Below are 23957 nucleotides of genomic sequence, written 5' to 3' on the forward strand. Positions count from 1 at the left end.
AGGGGAGAGAGAGAGATATGTCTTGTCCATGCTGCTAAACCCTGAGTCAGAAGGGATCATTATGCAAGTATACTACAGTGGTTACCAGCTTCCACAGGGATCCCATAGGTATAGCATGTTCATAATTACATTGTTCCAGCCTGGACTATTTTAGAATTGCCTCACCATAACCTCAGCTATAATGTTATTAAAGTCACATTGCAAAACCCTGATTTAGATTTATTGGCTGAAACATGTGGGGAGGAGGAAGCACTGGGGACGTCAGGTTCTACTGGCTTACTGTTTCTGATTTTGGAAGCCAGAGTGTCAGGAGCTGGAGTCCCTTCCTTTCCACTATGGTCAAACCGGCTATGCAGAAGTTAGTACAACTGAAGCTAGGCAGTTGCAGGGGAAGACGTCTGTTTATGACGAAATGTGTCTCGTGACGTCATCGCGTACAAGAAGTTTTACCCGCTTTTTTTTTTTTTTACCTGTTTGTAAGTGTGTTTTTATGTTTATTAAATCGTGTTTAATGATTTCTACACTACGAGGAGTGTATATTTGTTTAATTTTTGCATGATCTTAATTGCTTGGGAACAATAATAACTTGTCTGAGGACCACCATAGATAGATAGTTCCGAGACCTCTGTTGAGAGATGCCTTAATGGGCAGCTGCTAGCTAAGCATTTGTAGACCACTCTGAACAAGGGTGTAATTTTTATCTGGTAAGCCTGCATCTTGTCTACTATTCCTGGTGACACTGGTGATACTTGGACACTTTTTCTGAAGCAGGAAGAAATTTGCTGATTCGACATGTTTAAAGGGAACTTGGTTTCACTTGCACTTCATATTTTGGATTGCTTTTGAATTTATTTTGTTTGCATTTTTTCTTACTTTTTCTTTTGCATTGATGATGTATTACCACATCACCTAATATTTGTAACACAGAGAACTGCAAGGAGTCTTGGATAAGTAGGACATTCATTGGCACCAGAGGGCAAGCCTACCATGCCCACTCATACATCGATGGTGAGAGTCCATAGAAGGGCCAAGGTGCAGAATCCAAGGGCTTACCTTTTCTTCACCAGAGCTCCTGAAGATGGGTTTTGAGGCAGGCGACTCCCAGGTTGCAGCCCTCTGACTTACTTGAGCAGGCAGCCTTTGAGAAACAAGAGCAGGTATGCAGGGAAGAGACCTTGCAGCACTGAGACGCTGGGATCACAAGCCTGTAGGGTACACATTCCAAACTGGAAGGAGTGCACAGCAACCACATGGAGGCACAGAGAAGAAAAACAGGTTAGAAGTGCACTGGTGCTGGGAATAGAAGGCTTGCTGGAACACACAGGGAATCACAATGGTGCAGAGAAGTAGGTAGCTGACTGGGGTACCACAAAGGGACACAGTGATAAATAGAGGGTGGATCCTGGCAGGAGTACACAGAATCACTGGAGTAGGATGCAGAATGGGATGACAGGAGCTGCCTTGGGGACAAGGCACAAGGTACAGGATGGGGTGCGCAGGGACTACAAGGCTGGATATGTGATGAAGAACATGAAGAATGAATGTGATGAAGAACATGAGGACCATTGGAGAGACAAACCACACTAGGGAACATTGGGATCACAGAGGCAATGCAAGGAGGAACGGGGGATAGCAAGAGAGATTACTAGGAAACGTCCTGCTTACTGAACAAAGGAGGTTTGGGCATGGGTCCCATTCCGAGAACTCTTTGGATTTCCTCAATGAATGCAAAATGTTCTCTGATTGGACAAGGTGGAGATTGTAACACCACCTCCCTGCCTCTTCACCTCGTCAAATCAGAAAATGCTAAGCGTTCCCTGAATAGTGCCTGTGCAGAGCAAGCAACCTCCTCTGTTCACAATGTAGCAAGGCAGTTGCACGGAATGGGACCCAGAAGCAGAAAATAACTGTAGTAGCAGTTCTAAACTACAGTAATTTCCAGTTTCCATGGGGATCTCACAGGTAGGGCACATTTTTCACATATAATCTTCCCCCAAAAGGATGCCCACCTTCTCTCAGCGGAGAAAACAGGAACAATTCCTTTACCTCTAACTTATCCTCCTTACATATAAGTAACAATAATTTCATTATAATGAAACCCAGTTACTGAAAATTTTTTAAAATAAATATAAACTAATTATTAGCAATCAAGGAAGAGCTCAGGTGGGTTCTGACATGACTCCAAGCCCACTTAAGTGATCCCGCCAGGAATCTGTCACTGCAATCAGTCAATCATAAGTGACAGAATCATTCTCCGCACCGCAGCCACACATATACAAGGGTCAATTTAGACATCTCCCTCAATTTATTCCATGTTCTTAAATTTTATTATAATCAATCAATGCATATACTTCTCAAAATGTTAAGGTCTTTATTTTGGAATTTAGAAAAATACGATGAGAAGTTATAAGTTTTTAAACCTTTCTTAGGGCTCTTTCACACGGCCGCTCCGCTTGTCCGCAAATCATCCTATTTTTTTGCGGATGATTTGCGGACATAATGTAAGTCAATGGCATTGCGGATGTCAGCGGATGACCATCCGCTGACATCCGATTTTCTTCCTTTCAGTTCTGTTCCGTTTTTTGGAACGGAACAGAACCCTATTTTTCCTCCGTGTAAAGAACGGAAAGGAAGGAAAATCGGATGTCAGCGGTGTCATCCGCTGACATCCGCAATGCCCATAGACTTACATTATGTCCGTATATCATCCGCAAACGGATTGGATGATATGCAGACACACGGAGCGGATGACACAAATGTCATCCGCTCCGTGAAGAAAAAAAAAAGGACCGCAGCGGATAAGATCAGCGGAGCGGCCGTGTGAAAGAGCCCTTAGTCTTATGTCACATGGGAGGTCCGATTTGGTCCATCTGTGTGTTTTTCAGGCAGACCAGATTAGAAGTTCCTTGTTAGTCTATGGGTGGCTGGATGTAAACAGAAGTGCCTGGACAAGATCATCCAGTGCCCAGGGAAAAGATGCCAAATTGTGCCCCCTCCACTTCATTATGTGCGAACCTATGAGGAGGAGAGGGAGAGCACAAGCTGCACCTCCCCCCAGTTCTCTCCTCCTCTTCTTGCCGCTCTCAGTGCTGGGCTAACAGAAGTATTGATTCCGCTGTCACTACTCCTGTCAGCCTTATAGTAGAAGGAACTTGCTGTGCCCTCATCCCTACAATACCTGCTGCACCAAGGGCAGCCGTCCCTTCTCCCCACCCCTTGTCTCGGCCCTGGTAAAGAGACTAATGTGTTGCAGCTTACCAGTCCTCAGATGTTGTGAATGCATATTTTCTTGTTTTAGTCTTTTCCCCTTTATTTTAACCTGGTGATCTGCCCAGTAACACACTTCCTGTCTTGAGGTGACTTCAACCCGGATCAGGGGCGTAACTACAGGGGTTGGCTGTTTTAGATGGATCCGATAACTAACAACTTAGATCCAGTGATCTTTGTTTGGGGTATGATAACATAATCTTCTTTCTTCTTCTTTGTAACATAACAAACATGTGGAGCGACTCTCCACAGCGACCTTCACCTTTTAGACACTGGCGAAAAAAGTGGAGGTACTTCCTGTATGGGAGGGGTTATATAGGGGACAGGGGCGTAACTACAGGGGTTGCAGGGGTTGCAATTGCAACCGGGCCCCATGCTCCAGGGGGCCTGTGTGGCTCCCCTGTACACCTGGATAGGAGGGAGCGGTGGGGGGCAGCATTTAGAGAAATCATTGTCCTCCTTTTTTCTCCTGTAGCTGCAGGAGGAAAATGGAGGAGATTGGTTCCTCTGTATGCTGCCTCCGCCACTCCTCCTATCCAGTTCACTTGTGTTCTGCTGTCTCTGGGCCCCTGTGATCTCCCTTTCCTCTCCTGCCGGCTGCTGCAGGGGATGTGTCTCAACAGAGAACCAGGAAGGGGTCGGTAAATATGTAATTTACCAGCTCCTTCCTTTTCTGAATGGACAGAGTCATAGTCAGTGACATTGTAAAAAAAAAAAAATAAAATGATAAAAAATAATACAATTAAAGTACTAAAAAATCCACATATATATCTAATGAGGTGACCATAAAATTTTAAAAATATGGTCACCTCATGAGATATATATGCACGAGGAGGGTATCTTTATTTATTAACATTTATTATTACCATTTATTAACCTTGGATATAAACCTTGGATATTTTATATGTGGTTGTCACATGGTTTATTCACTTTATTTATGCATCTGATTATTTAGTCATTAGTCACTAATATTCACTAATTTACCTTTGGTGCTGCATTATTTATTTATTTGGTTTATCATTTGTGTTGAGTGAAGACTAGGGATGATCGAACTTTTGAAAAGTTTGGTTTGACCAGAACACCCGAATTTCCCAAAAGTTTGGTTCGGATTCCAGAACCCCATTGAAATCAATGGGACCCGAACTTCTGGAATCAAAAATCACCATTTTGAAGCCCTAAAACCCAATAAATGCCCCTAAAAAGTGCCTAGGGTTCTGGGTCATGCAAAAGTTCTTAAAAATTGTCATTTTTGATAGCCAATTATTGAAAAAAAAAAAAAAAAGATTTCTTTGGATTTAGTGTCTGGGGGGTCTAAAAAGTGTATCTGTGAAGTTTCAGGTCTGTAGCATGTCCAGAAAAAAAATGATTATTTTTATTAGAATTTCAGTAGCGCAGGGATGGTGTTACCCTCCTTTCACACCTCAGCGTTTTTGTTTCAGGCGTTTTTCAGGCGTTTTTTTTAACTTCTGTATAGGGGTATATATATATATATATATGTGTGTGTGTGTGTGTATACAGTATATACATATACACACACACACATATATATATATATATATATGTGTATGTATACCCCTAACCCAGAATCTGCATAGTGGAGTCACCCTGGCATGGCAGAGTCAGTTCACACTAAACTACACTACGGTAAACCCTGACATGGCAGAGGGTCACCCTGGCATGGCAGAGTCAGTTCACACTAAACTACACTGCGGTCACCTTGACATGGCAGAGTCAGTTCACACTAAACTAAATGGACCTACGGATAAAAAGCTGTGCTGTGGATGGGATCCAGTCGCCTTAAGGTCAGTAAATTCTGACCTTATTGAAGCATACCCATACGGATAATTTGATCCGGGAACCCTACGCAACCAGGCATGTAACCAAAAACACAGAAATAGAGAGAGGGAAGGTACCCTCTCTGGAAGGTTGCTAAAGAAGAGCTCACAGGGATTGGTTTGTGCAAAAACAAAATATAACCTTTATTAAATTTGGGTGCAGTACATACAAAAAATAATATGGAAATCAATAAGATAGATACAAAAAATAAATAAAAAACTACCTAGTTACAGATTGAGACTCGGTAGCTGATGGCCGACCCCTCGGGTCGGTGTTGGTTGTGCATGAAATGCAAATGCATCAACCTTGCCTGGCACCTGTGGCACCTACTGGGGTTCTGTTTTAGGAGCTTACTATGGGGAGCGGGTGACGTATGATAAATTCATTTGAGTCACCAATTTACTCAACCCTATGTGTAGAGGTGTCTACTGCTCTGTATCCAGTTTATGTAAAAATGGTGTGTACCTTGGAAAAGCTTAATGGTGAGTATGGTAATGGCCGGCAGAGGGCAAACGGACCTGCTTAAGGTAAGCAAGGACTGTCCATGTTCGGGTGATATAGAATGCACATAATTGCAACCAATCTAAGATTTAAGGAAGTATATGGTATATCACAAATCTAAATATACACATAAAAAGGGTGGCCACCCGACATGTAAACAGTTGCTGATTCCCTGTGGAGATCTCAGGGACTGTTCGGCACTTCCATAGTCATAGGGACAGAGAGTCCAATCATGTGATGGGGGTGGTGTATGTATCACCCGCTAGATATGGGACACGGACAAGATCTTACTGGATCTACAGTTGGCGGGGGCAATGAAGTATTGATGGGACTTCAGTCTCAGCCCGTGGTGCACGGAGGGAGCAGGCCAATCCGGAACTGGGGAGGTATTACCAAAGCAAAGATAGGGATACAGGATATATCTGTCTTAAAGTGTGTGTAGTGATACTGATCAGGGATGGGGCCCACCTAGTCAGAGGAAAAAGGGTTTAATAGCGGTGATCCATCCATAATCCTGGGTCAGTCCATCAAGGATAAGTAACATACAGTGTCTGTGTGTGGGGATCGTATCGCTCACCTTACCTCTCTGATTGACTCAAATGTGGGATGAAGAAGTCCAGTACCTCTGATCAGTCATCTACTCACAGTGGATGGTGTGTCTCCTCTTGTCCCATGCAATGGGATGCTCACCCTGGCCGGTGCTCAGACCTCCGGAAGTGCAGCCGGGAAGCTCTCTCACTCCGATGCTCTGTATCAGGCAGTAAGATGCTGCCGCTCCTGCGGCGCTGCTTGCTTCTGGCGTCCCACGTGGGTGTGCCGTGCTGGTCCTCTAGAAGGTAGGTAAGCTTCCTACTGTGCCTGTCAGGCACACTAAACTACACTACGGTCACCCTGGCATGGCAGAGTCAGTTCACACTAAACTACACTACGGTCACCCTGACACCTTTAACTATCCCTACAAAAACTAGATAGTTGAATCTAACTATAGTGGTATATAGTACCCTAACTACACTGCATATCCCTTTCCTCACACTAAAAGCAGCAGGAGAAACACAAATGCTTCCACACTCTTCCTCAGCCTCTGTATTACAGTGCTAGAGGTTTGGCGGGGCTATGTTATGTACTGGGGGGCTTATGGGGGGCGTATTCACACCTGATTGGCCTCTGGACCCCATAGTCACTCCAATCATATTCCTAGCAGACTCCTGCCCCCTCAATTGGCTTTTACTGATGTTTCTGGGCCAATCACGGGCTTTTAAAGCCCAGTTCCTGTCCCATTGCATTTGTGCGGTTCTGGTGGCCGACTTCCGAACTTTTACCGCAAAAAGTTCGGAATTCGGCCGAATTTCGAACACCCAATGTTCGGGTCGAACCGATGGTCGACCCGAACCGTTCGATCATCCCTAGTGAAGACACTGAATGCATGCTGCCATTGAGATTCTATTAGTTATTTTTTCACTGTAGATTGCGCTGATTTTATTATCTTTTATTTACATTGATTGGAATAGCCACTATTAAAATAAAAAGTGTAGAAAGGGGGTGGGACTTTAAATGAGGCATTTGGCTTGTTGGAGCTGTATGCCTCCATCCCTGGATTTGTATAAAGAACAAAAAGGGGAGTTGGGACTTTGGATGAGGCGTATGGCAACAACTGGTCAACATGTAACATGTAATCTGATTGGCCTTTTTCTGTACAAGACCACTCTCAAGTTCTAGAATCAAGAGCCTATTCAACAATCATCACGTCCTATACTGGATTTGCAATTACATTTCTCACACATGTTCTTATAGCTTGTCTGGTGAATGTTTCCCCTTTTTTAAGTGTTGTTTATACCCATTTTCTAATAAAAATGTATTGATTTTATACTGTTCTTATATACAGAATTACTATGTCTGGTTGGCCCATGCCCTAAAAATCCCTATGGGGGCCCCCATTTTTTCTCTCTTTTAAACTTTTTTTTGGGATGTGGCATTGCGCCCCAGCAGCACTTTGACATCCATCCTACCACAATCATTTTAGGTGGCATAGATAGTGATCACAAAGGGATTCCTACACTCGGTCACAGATCAACTCCCAGCGTCACATCAGCGTTGGTAAGGAGGAGAGGTGCCCCACTCTAGCAGTCTTAATTTTGGCAGCAAATGTCAATTTAGTTTTAGTTATAGTCTTTTGACTAAAATGCCATTTTAGTTTTAGTCGTATTTTAGTCATCTGAATTGTTTTAGTTTTAGTCATATTTTAGTCGACTAAAATCTCATACATTTTAGTCAACTACAAATCGAATAGGCTTAGGTTAATTGTAATGCATTATTTAAACATTTCTCTAGCATTTCCAAACGAATTGTATACTCCTGGAGTAAAAATCGAATAATATGTTATTATAAGGCTTGAACACGCACTACAGACACAGATTTAGCCATTGAGATATATAACATCTTTACAAATAAGACCAAGTTTCATAAACAAACAGAAATATTGCTTTTTGACAAACAGAAGTGCAACTATAACCACTTGCTGACTGCCTAATGACTATTTACGGCGGCAGTCAGCCCCTCACAGGCAAAGTGACGTAGGTCTACTTCGCTAGCCTGTGAGGCTCTAGGGAGCGAGCGCGCGCCCCCGGAGGCACGCTCCCGCTTGCTCACGGACCCCCCCGCGCGTGTGAGCGGCGGACCCGCTGCTCACTCGTGGTCGTCGGTTACACCGGGAGAAAGGCAGGCGGCTAATGTAAACACAGCCGCCTGTCATTCTCCCCTGTGTAGCAGCACAGATCATACGGTCCTGCTATGTAGGACCGTAGATCTCTGCTGTTACATCACTAGCCACAGCCAATCACAGTTAGAAGCACGCCCCTAGGGACACACTTAACCCCTCCTTGTCTAATAAAGTTAACCCCTTCCCTGCCAGTGTCAGTTTTACAGTAACAGTGCATATGTATAGCACTGATTACTGTAGTAATGTCACCGGTACCCCCAAAAGTGTCAAAAATGTCAGTCAAGGGTTCGATCTGTCCGCCGCAATGTCGCAGTCCCGCAAAAAAAATCGCAGATCACCGCCATTACTCGTTAAAAAAAAAAAAACAATAAGAATGACAAAAATCTTTCCCTTAGTTAGTAAACGCAATAACTTTTGCGCAAACCAATCAAAATACGCTTTTTGCGATTTTTTTTACCAAACATATGTAGCAGAAAACAAATTGGCCTAAAATGTCAAACAATTTGGATTTTTACATTTTTTTGGGGGGGGATTTCATATAAAAAAATGTGAAAAATATTGTTATTTTTGCAAAATTGTCGCTCTTTTTTTGTTTAAAGCGCATGATCAAAAAATCGCACAGGTGATCAAATACCACCAAAAGAAAGCTCTGTTTGTGGGAAAAAAAGGACGCCAAATTCGTTTAGGTACAGCGTCGCACGACCGCGCAATTGTCCGTTGAATTCACTCAGTGCTGAATCGCAAAATAGGCCCTGGTCAGGAAGGGGGTAAAATCTTCTGGGGCTTAAGTGGTTAAAATACAAAAAACCCAAAAAACTGTAAACTCCATTGGCTGTAATGTCATTGCACATATTACCTGAATATATTACCAACATTAAATATTAGAAAAGCCTTTTTCTTAATTTTTTAGTTTTCAGCAGACATGTTTAAACTTTAATGTGCTATTATTAGAGGCTCTGGATTGAATTGTGTTGCCGATTTAGAAATGGCCAAAAGAGGAGTGTTCATTTTGATTATGTCAATTTTCTATTTAGTTTTAGTTATAGTCTTATGACTAAAATGCCATTTTAGTTTTAGTTGTATTTTAGTCATCTGAATTGTTTTTGTTTTAGTCGTATTTTAGTTGACTAAAATTGTGTTAATTTAGTCGACGAAAACGTTTTAGTCGACTAAATCAACACTGCACTATAGGCGGCAGAAGTCGTCCAGCCCAGTGTTTTGACTTCTCATGCGACTTTATGTGTCGCAAGTCACATGACAAGTCACAGCCATGTGAACTAGGGCTTAAACTATAGATGAGTAGGAACAGATTTGCATTTTTGTAAATGATAGGCAATAATGGTATCAGTGTGTCCTTTGTAGAAGATATTACGTATAAAAGTATTTTGCAACAAAGTTATTATCACAATATGTAACAATGTAACATTATGTAAGTACACTTCTACTAATGTAACAATAATCTTTATATGAAATACTCTCAGACTAGCAAATATTTATATAACCTGGGAAAAGCAAAGAACAAAAGTGAAGATGTGCTCAAATTTACCAGTCGGGTTTCATCTTTTATTCATTGAGAAAATAAAAAAGGGAGAGCAAAAAAAAGGATCCCTCAATATCAGGAACAAATCATTTTTTTCCCCTTAACAGGTTATATGAAATTTCAGAGTAAGATTCATAAAATAAATGTTTAAAAAAAAAAAAATAAATAAATAAATAAATAAATAAATAAATAAAATAAATGTACTAAAACTCATAAAGCAAATCATTTCTTGTTGTGGAAGGGTTAGAACCTCATTTCTATTGCTAACCTACAGACATGAGAAATCAGTTGGCCTGCCATGACAATTTAAGGTTGGAAAAGGAGTTGAACACACGTCTGGTTCCCCCCCCCCCCCCCCTGGCTAAGGATTAACTGATTAGCAGAGATGGGTTTTCCCCAACAATTTCTTTTTTTTCCCTGAAACTCGTGCACACTCCCAGCGCCATAGACATTTTATACTCACCTGCTCTTTGGTTCTCTTTAATGAGACATCCAGGGTCTAAAAAACCCTACATGTCTCCCTTGTGCTCCACTAAATGTTGGCCGGGAAAACTGTCAACAGGGACCAAGAAGTGTCGTCACGCGTCACTTCCGGGTCAACAACTAGAAGAGAAAAAGAGCAGATGTGGGTCCGCTCTCCTCCCTCCCCTCTACACCGGTCCTGGCACCCGCTACACCGGTCCTGGGCCCACAGATGGCAAAGCAGAGCCCAGGATACATGGCGAGGGGCGCATGCGGGGTGTGGGAAGCATTCTGGCCAGAGCCCAGGCACCAGGACGACACTTCATGTCGCAATGGCGACCTGCCCCCTGGGGTTTGCTGAGCCCTGATCATGTATAAAGCCAGAATTAGGGTCCATCCATCCCTGAAGCATAGTAAACTGTGTTTACTATGCTTCAGTTTGTGAATGTATAGGAAGCCTTTGAGTGCTTCCTATTCATTCATCTGTGCAGCTGAGGCTGCAGAGAAGGGGATTGTCGAATCGATGTCCTCAGTTCCTTTCTCAGTCTCAAACATAGGTGTGTGCAGTCTATAGCATTAGGGTGCACACCCCAAAGCTCAAACACACACGCCTTTCTCTGCAGCCTCAGCTGCACTGTACAGGGAATGAATGGGATGTGCTCTGTGCTGAGCGGCTTCCTGTTCATTCACAAACTGAAGCATAGTAAACACAGTTTACTTTGTTTAAGTTATGAATGGACACAGTGAGTGTGTTCATTTAGAAAAGGAAGGGGGCGGTAATTTACATAGGTACTAGCCCCTTCCTGCACTTTCCATCCTGAAACATCCCCCCACAGCAGCAGGAGAGGAGGTAAGCCAGCAGAAATGCAGGGTGGGGAGGCCAACATGGGGGAAGCCCGGGCAGTGGGGGAATCGGCTCTGCATGTAGTGAATAGGGCATGCCCAGGCATACCTGGCACACCCCCTGAACACGTCTATGGTCTCAAATGTGATACATTAGGGGTCTGATTCTATATTTTACCAAAGCTCCCCAATCTAGGTTCTAATGATCTGGATTGGCTGAACATTAACAATTGCAGGCATCAGTCACCAAAATAACAACATGAAAATTTAATATTTTGTCTTCAGAATTAAGTTGCCCTTTAACCACTTCTGGACCGCCCACTGTCTATATACATGTCATTACTTCGACGTTATATACTGTGGTTATGGTAACAGATAGCTGCCATAACCCCGATATATTTCTATAAAGCAGGCGATCCTCTATCAGATAAAAGTGGTCCCAGCAGCAGATTCGCAACAGGATGAATTTCATGGGCAGCAGGAGAGATGCCCCCCCCCCCCCCCGCTTCTCGGTAGTTTTCCTAGCTTACTGGAGACGTCAGTAGCGGCGAAAATGATCCAACCTGCTGGAGGGATGGGCAAGATGGCCCCCACTCGACTCTATGTCCTTGGAGCGCTGTATGACGTCACTTCAGTCTTTAGTAAATGTAAAATTATTAATTTTTTTGCTTTTTAGTCTTAGCGCCGGTTCACATTGCAGCGACGCTACTTCGCACCGCGACCTCCGAGGTCGGGGTGCGAGCAGCGCGCCGTGACCTCGGAGCGGCCGCCACGGACTTCATAACATTGAAGTCTATGGCGGTCGCCTCCGGGTCGTCCCAAAGAAGCTCCGGACCCTTTTTCTAGGTCGGAGCGACTTGTGTCGCTCCTATTAGAACGGGTCCGTAGCTTCCCTATGGGAGGCGACCTGCGGCGACCTGTGAGGCGACCAGGTCGCCTCACAGGTCGCCCTAGTGTGAACCGGCACTTAATGTGAGATCTAAAGGTCATTTTGACCTCACAATAAAGAGGACCTATCATGCTTATTTCTATTACAAGGGATGTTTACATTCCTTCTAATAAGAATTAAAGTGATCACATTTTTTTTTTTTTAAAAGAACAGTGTAAAAAATAAAAAAAATAAAAAGCATAATAAATAAGAAATTTTTTTTTAAAGCGCCCCGTCCCACCAAGCTCACACGCAGAAGTGAACGTATACATAAGCCGTGCCCACATATGTAAACGATGTTCAAACCACACATGTCAGGTATTGCTGTGATCATTAGAGCAAAAGCAATAATTCTAGCCCAAGATCTTCTCTGTAACTTTAAACTGGTAACCGGTAAAAAAGTTTAAAGCGTCGCCTATGGAGATTTTTAAGCACCGTAGTTTGTCGCCATTCCACGAGCGTGCACAATTTTTAAAGCATGACAATGTTAGGTATCTATTTACTCGGCATTACATTATCTTTCACATTATACAAAAAAAATTGAGCTAACTTTACTGTTTTTTTGATTTTTTTTTTCTGGTTTTTTTTTTATTAAAAAAAAAAGCACTTGAAAAATTGCTACGACGATATTGCAACAACCACTCTATGGTCTCCGCTTAAAAAATATATAAAATGTTTGGGGGTTATAAGTAATTTTCTAACAAAAAATACTATTTTAAACTTGTAAACAACAAATGTCAATAATAGTCCTGGTCCTTAAGCAGAGCGGTTTGGGATGTGGGTATTTTTTAGCGGTCGGGGAGGATTTATTTGCTTTAATGCTTGCTTTCACACTAAATGTCCATCCCTAATGGTTTACTTCCATGTGCAGAGTGCAGCTCACATAAACAGAGGAAATGGGCCATGGAGTAAATAGTATATTCAGCTCTGCCTGTGCTGCTCTTCCTAGGTGTGAGCTCGGCTAGGATGGGGTTAATGGGTGTCTGGTTTGGCCCTCCTGGCTGCAGATGGAGGAATGTGGAGAAGGGAAGAGAGAACTGGAGGAGTGAGTCAGTAAAACTTTATTCCATCTGCCTGCTGGAGGAGAGGCCGAGGATTTGGCTGTGGAGGGAACAGCTTGAGAACTAGTTATGGTGGGGGGGGGGGGGGGGAGAAGCCACGACGGCTCCTCACCAACCTGTGCCAGGACACGCTACGCAACCAACGAGCAATGCAAAGTGTGCGAGAATCCGCAATATCATCGCTCTAACCACTTCAGCCCCGGAAGGTTTTACCCCCTTCATGACCGGGCCATTTTTTGTGATACGGCACTGCATTGCTTTAACTGACAATTGCGCAGTTGTGCGACACTGTACCCATATATTAAAATGAGGGGGGTATATTGGGACTTTAAATGAGACTTATACACAAATGAGTTTCCATCCCTGTATGCAACAAAATCCCAATTTATTGATTATTTGTTCTTATCCAGATGTATTGACTTTATTATTAGTTATTATTATTATACAGGATTTATATAGCGCCAACAGTTTGCGCAGCGCTTTACAATGTGAGGGAAGAAAATACAGTTATGATACAATTCAATACAGGAGGAATTAGAGGGCCCTGCTCGTTAGATATTACAATCTAGAAGATGTTTCAATAAACATACGATTCTCCTATATATATATATATTCGTTCTTCCGTGTATATAAAATGTGTCCATATTCATTATCATTATTTTTAAGCTGGTCACAACTCATATAAAGTCCCAATTTTTTTCTGTCCTTTTGTTTTGTCACTGTACCCATATAAATGTATGTCCTTTTTTCCCACAAATAGAGCTTTCTTTTGGTGGTTTTTGATCACCTCTGCAATTTTTATTTTTGCTGTGCTATAAACAAAAAAAGAGCGACAATTCTGAAAAAAAAAATATATATTTTTCACATTCTGCTATATAACATTCCCAAAAAAAAAAAATCATTTTAGGCCAATTTGTATTCTGCTACAAATTTCTAGTAAAAAAAAAAATCCCTTATTTTTTGTGCTATAAACAACAAAAGAGCGACAATTTAAAAAATAAATAAATAAATAAATAAATAAATAAATAAATAAATTATATATATATATATATATATATATATATATATATATATATATATTTTTTTTTTTTTTTACTTTATGCTATAAAAAAAAAACATCCAATAAAAAAATGTAAAAAATCTAATTTCTTCATCAATTTAGGTCAATATGTATTCTGCTACATGTTTTTCGTAAAAAAAAAATCCCAATTAATTCCTTTTATTGTTTTTTTTTTTTTTTTTGAAAATCTTTTTTATTGAATTTTGCAAAAGAAAACAACAACTACAAACATTGGTGCTGAGGCTCAGACCAGATACGAGCTAGCAGCATTACATACATAATGAAACACGGCACCCGCGCAGGGGTCCAAAGGGAAGGGCAAGTGTATTACAAACCAAGTGAAAGGCATACACAACAGCCCTGAGAGACACAGCAGATACTATAAAAACAATAGGAGATCTTCACCAAAACTCATCAGCAGGGCCCATGCTTAATACAGGTCAACCCCAAACATCACAGAGTCCCATAACACCCCAAGGCGAGGGGCGCCATCCGCTTAAGACGGAAGGCGAGACCCGCCTCCCCCACCCCGGGACAGTGGGGGGATCGGAGAGCCACCGAGTCCACACCCTATCAAACTTTTTCCGGCAACCCCTGTGCACATATGTGTCTTTGTATAAGGGGAGGACTGAATTCACCAGGGTCCTCCATTGCTGAACCGTGGGAGGGGAGCGCTGTCGCCAGTGGAGCACAATGGATTTCCTGGCATAAAACAATAATAAACCGAGCAACGTGCGGTCCGCCACCCGAGACACCAGATCATCCAGTAGACCGGGTAAACATATTCTCGGGGAGGGATCTAGCGAGATGGAGGAGACCTCTGCAATCATGTGTAGCACCCCGGACCAGAAGGTAGAGAGGTGGGGACAGGTCCAGAATATATGAAGGAAGTCACCCGGGGCCTGGCCACAGCGCCAGCACTCCGGCGACTGGGAGGCGTGCATTTTATGTAACCTATGCGGGGTGAGGTAGGCTCTGTGTGCAATTTTGAATTGAATAAGTCTATCCCTGAGTGAGACCAACATCTTGAACGGAACCTCCCACATGTTTATCCAGTCCTCCTGGTCCAGGTCCGGAACGTCCCTGGTCCACCGAGCGCGGAGACCAGAGAGCTCCGGAGAGTGAACCCGGAGGAGATGCGCGTAAAGGGTCGACATCGCTCATTCAGAGCAGTCGTGCCGCAAAACCCGCTCAAGATCTGACTGCACTACCTGGGAACCACCGGGTGGAAACTGGGACTTGAAGGCATGGGAGAGCTGTAGGTAGCGGAAAACCATGGAGGGTGGTACATGGAAGGAATCCACGAAAAATTGAAGGGGGGGAAAGGAGAGGTCAGGGGAGATGTCTGAAAGTTTCTTAACATGGTACTTCGTCCACACCGCTGGGTCCGGGAGGGAGCAGAGATGTGGCAAGTTGGGATTATACCACAGAGGTGCGTTGGGGGAGACAGCAGAGCCCGGGTAGCCCTCTAGCTGCAAACCAGATTTCCATGCCCGCAGGACCGTAACCATGGAGGTCGTGAGACCATGCGGGGCCCTAGGACCCCGAAACAACAGATGAGTGAGCGCCTCCACGGACCCGAGCACCGCTGCCTCCACCGCAACCGCCGAGTTATGCAGGTCGGGGTTCAGCCACCAAGCCGCAGACACCAGCTGGGAGGCTAGAAAGTATTTGTGGCAATCAGGGAAAGCTAGGCCCCCCTGTGAGGGGGGGCGCATAAGGGTGGAAAGTTTATATCTTGGGGGGCAGGGACCCCACAAAAAGGAGGAGAACAGCTTATTCAGGGAAGCAAAGAAGGACTTTGGTATCCATTGCGGGGAGTGTCGGAAGAGATACGTAAATTTGGGCAGCACTTTCATCTTGACCAGGTTAACCCGGCCCAGAAGGGAAAGGGGCAAGTTCTCCCATGCCTTCAGCTTGGTCCTGAGCGCCGCCACCACCGGCTCCAGGTTGAGAGCGACAAAGTCGTCAGCGACCCTAGAGACCCTAACTCCTAGATACACCAACACATCCACCCACTGTAGCTGAATATCGGGCGGCGCCGAACGTCGGGCCCCCTGGTCAATCGCCAACAGCTGCAACTTGGACCAGTTGACCTTCAGCCCGGTTACCCGAGAGTAGGCCTCCAGGACATGTAAGGCACCCGTGAGCGAAGAGTCGGCATCATTCAGGAATAACAGCAGGTCGTCAGCGTACAGGGCCACCCTCTCCTCCAGCCCGGCAATCCGCAGGCCCCGAACCAGCGGGGAAATGCGGAGGGCCTCCGCCACCGGCTCCATAGCAATGGCGAACAGGGCCAGGGAGAGAGGGCAGCCCTGCCTCGTGCCCCTGGACAGAGCAAACCAAGACGACAGCTGTCCCCCCAAACGAATAGCCGCCACCGGTGAGCTATAAATGATTTTTAACCACTCAATGAAGAGCAGGGGGAACCCCATGCTTCTGAGAGTCTCCCACAGGAAGGGCCACTCCACCGAATCGAAAGCCTTTTCGTTATCCAGTGAAGCAACCACTCTGGAACCCACATTGACATGTTGCGCCTGGAGGTTGGTATACAGTCTGCGGAGGTTAACGTCTGTGGACCTATGAGGCATAAAGCCAGTCTGGTCTTGGTCTACCACAGAGGGGAGCAAGGGCTGCAGGCGGATAGCCAGTAGTTTGGTCAGGATCTTTAGGTCCGTGTTGAGCAGCGCTATAGGTCGGTAAGAAGCGCACAGCTTCGGGTCCTTAGGGGGCTTATAGATAAGAACAACATGCGCTTCAGCCATCGAGGGAGGAAGAGACCCCTCCGCAAGACACCTGGTGAACGTCGAAGCCAGTAGAGGGGCCAAGAGTCCCGAGTGGGCCTTATAAAAGTCCACGGGGAGACCGTCTGGACCTGGAGCCCTGCCTCCCGGAATAGTCGAGAGAACAGCCAGGACCTCCTCAGATGTGATGGGTTTCACCAGCCATTCCCTCTCGCAATCAGAGAGCCAGCCCAGGGCCACGGGGTCCAGAAGGGAGTCCAAATCAGTCGGTCGAAAGTCTGGGGGAAGGGTAGTGGTGTAGAGGGCGCTATAATATGAGCGAAAGGCAGCTATGATGACCTCGGGAGCGGTAAGGGACCACCGTCAGGGGGGCATCATGCTGGGATATCAGCGCCAGAAACCTACCATTCCTATCCCCTTGCTCAAAAAAGGATTGTCGAGAGTGATATATTGACAACCTCGTGACCTCGGACATGTGAAGATGGAGTCTCGCTTCATCGCCTGCAACGCCTCAAAGTTTGAGGTAGAAGGGTCCAGGCCGTACGCGGCAGTGGCCCCCTCCACCCCCCCCTCCAGGCGAGTCAGCTCCGCGGCCTGCTGTACCTTAACCGCTTTAATGATAGACATATATTGGCCCCTAGTATAAGCTTTAAACGCGTCCCAAACCAGCCCAGGTGAGGACGTGTCGGCATTGTTCTTCCAATAGTCCTCCAGAACCGGCGGGATCCGAGAGGCGACATCCGGTTGTTCCACCCACTGGGAGCCCAAACGCCACATGGAGGCCGAACGGGCCGCGCCAGAGCGGAGGGTGAGCTCCAAGGGGCAGTGGTCAGACAGACCCGCCGGTAAGTACTTCGCCGTCGCCACATCGGATAACGCCAGGGAGTTGGCAAACGCCAGGTCAATTCTGGAGGAGGTTTTGTAAGAAGAGGAGAAACACGAATAACCTCTCTGGTCCGGGTGCTTCCAACGCCAGACCTCCCGCACCCCAGCAGCCTCCGACCAATGCAGCAGATCCTCTGAAAAGGATTTAGGGGGTGAAGGCCTGTCCAGAGCAGGGGAGAGAATGGCATTGAAATCCCCCAGAAACAGCAATTTCGCAGGGCAGTAAGGGGAGACCTTATCCAACACAGTGTAGAGAATATCAGACTTAAACGGAGGAGGAACATATAGGCCCACTAACACATATCTACAGTGCCACATGGTGAGGACCAAAACAACATAGCGGCCCATGGGGTCCGTGTGGACCGCCTCCACCTCACAAGGCAAGGTTTTGCGGATCAGCACCGAGACCCCACGGGCGTAGCTAGAGTAAAGCCTCGTACACACGTACCGATGGTCGGCTTACAAATGTTCCTCTTTTCTCCCCGGGATGTCGGTGTCTGCTGAAAAGTGCAAAGACAGCACAAGGACAGCACAAGAATTTTGTCCGCCGACTGCAGAAGTGATGTCATGTAATGGTTAACTTTCCCTGTGTTTTCTATTTTCTGAGCATGCCCAGTCTTGCAAATCTGCGGTCTGTCGGCCGAATTGTGTACTGACAGGCGAACAATCGTCCGTTCTGGTGTCGGCATACAAATATTTTCATGTTTGCACGAAAGACTTTTGTCCGCGGATTGTGCGCAGACATCTGTCGGAGGCACCATACTAACACGCGTACAATCGGCAGATCCTTCGTCCACCGACGTTTGTATGCCGACGATCGGTACGTGTGTACGGGCCTTAAGAAGCATGAAATGATTTGTGAACCCACGGCTTTTTGAGGGACTGTAGCTTGCTCCCCACCAGATGCGTCTCTTGAAGGATCACTATAGAAGGCTTGCGGGAGGACAGGTATTGAAACATCAGAGCCCTCTTAAATTTAGAGTTAAGGCCCCTGACATTCCAGGAGATGACGGAGAAGGACTGAGAGTCACGGGAGGCCATAACAAACAGCTAGGGTGAAGATGGGGAGGGACCCCGCGGGGGCCTGCCGTAGCATCTGGGGAGCAGCAAGACCAGTCGAACCCAAGCACCGCACACACAAACACAGAACAATGAACACTAAAACACAGAAGTGAACAACAACATTACCCAGGCACGTAGTGCCTATCCTGCCAAACCCCAGCATCCCCCGCAAAAAGAAAAAAAGAACCGGGGGGGGAACCAAGGCCCCCCGGGGGGAGCTGGGGCCGGCCTGTACCCCAAAAAACAACAACGTCATTGGAACCAGAGCTCCCGCGAGAGCTATAGCATAGAGCACGGAAGTGAGGGGCAGGGGGGAACAAAAACAAGGGGGGGGAACCTGAGTGAGTGGCCGGGGGGGCAGCACCAGGAGCGGAAGGGTCAGCAGAAGAAAAAAAAGGGGAAAACCAAATGTCACAGCACAATCCAACGTCCCGAAGCCAGCTCCTTAACAGTGAGCTACCCAGAGTACATCATGAATGGGTAAAGGCAATTCTCAAGGCACGAAATAGGAGATGTGGGGGGGCAGGCAGGGGACCGGGGCAGGAGGGCAAGGCAGGGGGACATATAAGGGAGAAATCCAGTCCCAGGGAGGGCCACAACGAAAACAGGATGGATACTTGCGTTGTTCGGGCCCAGGAGGCAGCACGGATCAACGAACGTCCAGCCAGGAAGCCGCCTGTTCCGGGGTATCAAAGAACCGGGTGCGATCACCGTCGATTACCCGGAGTCTGCTCGGATAGAGGAGGCTGTATTTGATGCCTAGATCGCGGAGACGCTTGCGGATGTCGGTGAATTGGCGGCGTTGTCGTTGCACTTCTTGCGAGTAGTCCGGGAACAGCATAATTCGGGCGTCCTCATAGCGGAGTTCTTTCTTGGAACGAGCCGCCGCCAAAAGTCTGTCCCGGTCCCTGTAGTTGAGCAGCCGCAGCAGGAATGGCCTGGGAGGCGCCCCCGGAGCGGGGGGGGTCGGGGGAACCCTGTGTGCCCTCTCCACCACGAAGGTTGGCGGCATGTCAGGCAAATCCAGCAGCTTGGGGAGGAAGGCCTCCGCAAATTCGGCAGGCTTGGAGCCCTCAGCCCGCTCCGGCAACCCCAGGATGCGGATGTTGTTGCGCCTCAGGCGATTTTCGGTGTCAATCGCCCTGTCCTGGAGAGCCTTCACCTGCAACTGTAAGGCATGGATGTCCCTGGAGTCCTCCCTGGAATTGTCCTCCAGGCGGGAGATGTGATCCTCCGCCTCAGACACCCGAGAGCGGAACTTGTCCAAGTCATGTCTAATAAGGCTGATATCCGTCGCCAAATAATCGATTTTAACAGTCAGGGTATCCTTACATGCCTTAATCGCCTCCAGGATGTCCGATGGAGAGGGATCCTGTGGTCGGCCGGGGCCCGACTCTGTCTGGGTGCTGACCGACATGCTGGAGAGAGGAGTCCTCGTGTCCAAGATGGCCGCCGGCGGCCTCTGGGGACCGGGAGAAGAAGCAGGCGCAGCCGAAGAACGGAGCCTCCCGGGAGCTATCGGAGGGGCTCGCTGCTTACCGCTCGTCTTCTTAGGGGGACCCAGGGTGGAAAAAGGGGGTGCCGAGGATGATCGGGTAGCTCAAGGGTAGAAAAGGATGAGATCAGGATCGGAGCTCCGGCTTCACACGTCCGCTCGGCTTCACATCCCGGCCACGCCCCCTCCTTTTATTGTTTTTACTAGTAATGTCAGCGATCAGCGATTTTTAGCGGGACTGCGACATTGCGGCGGTCACAGCTGATACTAAGTAAAACTTTATGGGGACCAGTGACACCCATACAGTAATCAGTGCTAAGTGCTAAAAAAATGCACTGTCACTGTACTAATGACACTGGCAGGGAAGGGGGTTAATATCAAGGGGCGATAAAAGGGGTAAATGTGCTCCCAGGGAGTGCTTTCTAACTGTAGGGGGGAATGCTATGACTGAAGGAAAACAGAGATCCGTGTTTCTGCTTAGCAGAAATACAAGATCTGAATTTTCCTCCTTCGAAGAACGGCGGTCTGTCTTGTTTACATAGGCAGACCTCCGTTCTGCCTCTTCTCTGAATGATCGGCGGATCCCAGGGGCCATCGCGGCCGCCAGACCTGCTGAATGGCTCTGGTTATGTCCAATCACAGCAGGAGCGGGGCTCCAGCGGCATGCGTACGCCCCAGGGCTGAAGATTTGAATTACGTACATGTACGTGAGTTTGCGCCTAAGGGCTACACTGTGCAGGCGGTCCTTAAGCGGTAAGAAACTTGCTTTCTAGCCTGTAATACCCCACCATCACCAGGCCATCCTTTAGTTTTTCTAGTGCTGTGATAGTTTGACTGACAATTGCTTCATCATTGCAAAACTGTACTTTTTTTTATCCTTTTTTTAATGACAGATAGAGCTTTCTTTCGTTGGTATTTATTAGTCACAGTGCTTTATACTTTATAAAAGAATAATTACTAATAAAGAACAAAAGGCTTCCCTTACTTGCTAGTATAAAACATTGAATACAAGTGGCAGGGCAGTACAAACACCCTGAAATGAGCCATTTTTGGAAAGCAGACACCCCAAGGTGATCTCATTTTTGGTGAATGCTTTGCTACCACTTTGATGAAAGGATAAAAAAGTTGAAAGTTTGAAATAGCATTGCAATGAAATTGCACTGTGTGCTATGGTTAGATGTCAAGAGTGAACCCATCCACCTTCCGCCCCCCTCCCCCCCTCCCCAAAACAATCTTGCTTCCATTGCTGGCCAGTGTGCACACAAAGGAAAAATTAAAGCACATACTGCCCTAATAAGGGCGCCTTCCAGCTATTTGGTGGAATCAGCAATAGTCTTTTATAGGTCAGCAAGTGGCCACATCTGTCACGTTATGCGCGCGCCATTGCGCTAGTGTGTGCGCTGATTTACGATGCACGCCAATTTGCTATTCTTCTGCCAATGTGCATTTGCACGAGAGTGTGCCCGAGGCGCCCATTTTTAGTATTGGCAATATTGCCCGTTCTTCCACGGCCATTTCCCTGACAGAGAGACTGAGAGCTGTATCGTTGAACAGGTGCATAGACACTGCTGGTGTTGCTAGCAGAGACTGAGCACATAGGGTAGGCACTGGTCATCTAACTAGCAGCATTATTTACTTCATGCAGACTTTCTTGGGACTGTACTTATGTCTACCACCATATAGACTGGGCCCCAATGGTAGCCGACTGAAGAATTAAGGTTAAAGACTTCTCACTCTGATAGCTGCTTCACAGTAACTTCACACATGTGGAAGAATGAGGTCTGGTCAGATGAGACTAAAATTTAACTTTTTGGCCTAAAAGCAAAATGCTATATATGGGAGAAAAATAACACTGCACATCATCCTGAACACACCATCCCAACCGTGAAACATGGTAGTGGCAGCATCATGTTGTGGGAATGCTTTGCTTTAGCAGGGACGGGAAAGCTGGTCAGAGTTGATGTGAAGATGGGTGGAGCCAAATACAGGACAATCTTAGAAGAAAACCTGTTAGAGTCTGCAGAAGACTTGAGACTGGTGCGGAGGTTCACCTTCCAGCAGGACAACGACCCTAAACATACAGCCAGAGCTACAATGGAATGGTTTAGATCAAAGCATATTCATGTGTTATAATGGCCCAGTCAAAGTCCAGACCTAAATCCAATTGAGAATCTGTGGCAAGACGTGAAAATTGCTGTTCACAGACGCTCTTCATCCAATCTGACAGAGCTTGAGCTATTTTGCAAAGAAGAATGGGCAAAAATGTCACTCTCTAGATGTGCAAAGCTGGTAGAGACATCTCCAAAAAGATTTGCAGCTGTAATTGCAGGGAAAGGCGGTTCTACAAAGTGATGACTCCGGGGGGTGAATACAAATGCACGCCACACTTTTCACATATTCATTTGTAAAAAAATTTGAAAATGATTTTTCTTCCACTTCACAGTTATGTGCCACTTTGTGTTGGTCTATCACAGTGGCGGCTAGTGTATTGGGGGCGCAGGGGCGCTGCCCCCCCTATCCATGCATCCGGCCCCCTAATCTACATGCGGGGCACCGGACGCATGGAGTTCAATGGGACTTTTTTTTTTTAACCATATGACTAGAGTCAGAGGCTCTCACAGGCTAAAAATAAAGGTGGGCACTGCGCCCCGAGCCCACCCACTTGTGTGACATTAGCGAATGCATATTCGCTATTGTCACATGAATCCGCCTCCTGGCCAATCAGGAAGCGGGTCCTGAGACCTGTTTCCTGATTGGCCGAAAGTAGAAGCCATGCCATTGGGCACGGGGGGGGGGGGGGGGAGCTGAAGCGGAAGTGAGGGAGCGAGCCGTGGGGGGGGGGGGTCCAGGGTCCTGGTGTGGTCCTGGTGTGCGGCCTGGTGCACCAGCCGCCACTGGTCTATCACATAAAATCCCAATAAAATGCATTTTTTATGTTTTTGGTTGTAACATGACAAACTGGGGAAAGTTCAAAGGGTGTGAATACTTTTTCAAGGCAGTGTAGGTGCACTGTCCAGCACCATCGAGCTGCAGCAGCTGTCAGCCTCCCATAGTGTTTGACAGGCTGCTGGCGGCGGGGTTGAATGGTGCATCTCGTAGTATGAACAATTAGAGTAGTGTACAACCAGGGATGAAGTGCAGTTGTCCCTGGTTGCATGCTGCCCAAATCATTCTTATCGCTAGGTGCACCTGTGCCCTTCATCTGCAGCTAAACCCCAGAGTCCCATGCACCAGAGCTAAATGACCCAGTGTGCATGGCGCCTTAATCTTCAGCTTTGCATGCACTGTGTTAGGGTGAATCTACTGTATGGTTGCATGTCTTAGCTTGCAGAGAACTGTCTCTCCCGGCACAGCTTAGTGATAAGATTTTCCACATCTGCTTCCAGCTCCATCGCTCCCCCCCCCCCCCCCCATCGGTTTATGGATGTCACATACCAGATGATGCCTTCCCCATACTCTGAACTTTGCATGCCTCCATCCCACTCTCATATTTCTTCATCCCCCTCAAGCTGCAGGGAGAGAGGCTGCTGTAGTATGAAGCTTATCATCCTTCTACT

The 23957-nt window shown here is 46.4% G+C and overlaps 1 protein-coding gene across 1 annotated transcript in view; it reads right to left on the minus strand.

Annotated features, from left to right (window-relative positions):
- The window catches only part of COL1A2 (collagen type I alpha 2 chain), a gene marked incomplete at its 5' end in the record, with an annotated part of 93739 nt that extends 75578 nt beyond the window's left edge, over positions 1-18161 (minus strand). Inside the window, 2 exons of the mRNA XM_082258888.1 lie at positions 15426-17265; positions 17425-18161. Coding sequence (XP_082115014.1) covers positions 15426-17265; positions 17425-18161 — 2577 coding nt within the window. The remainder of the gene's footprint in view (positions 1-15425; positions 17266-17424) is intronic.
- Positions 18162-23957: the final 5796 nt, after the last annotated feature.

The sequence above is a fragment of the Pelophylax lessonae genome, assembly GCF_965119305.1.
Source record: "Pelophylax lessonae genome assembly, chromosome: 5".
In the NCBI taxonomy this organism is placed as follows: domain Eukaryota; kingdom Metazoa; phylum Chordata; class Amphibia; order Anura; family Ranidae; genus Pelophylax; species Pelophylax lessonae.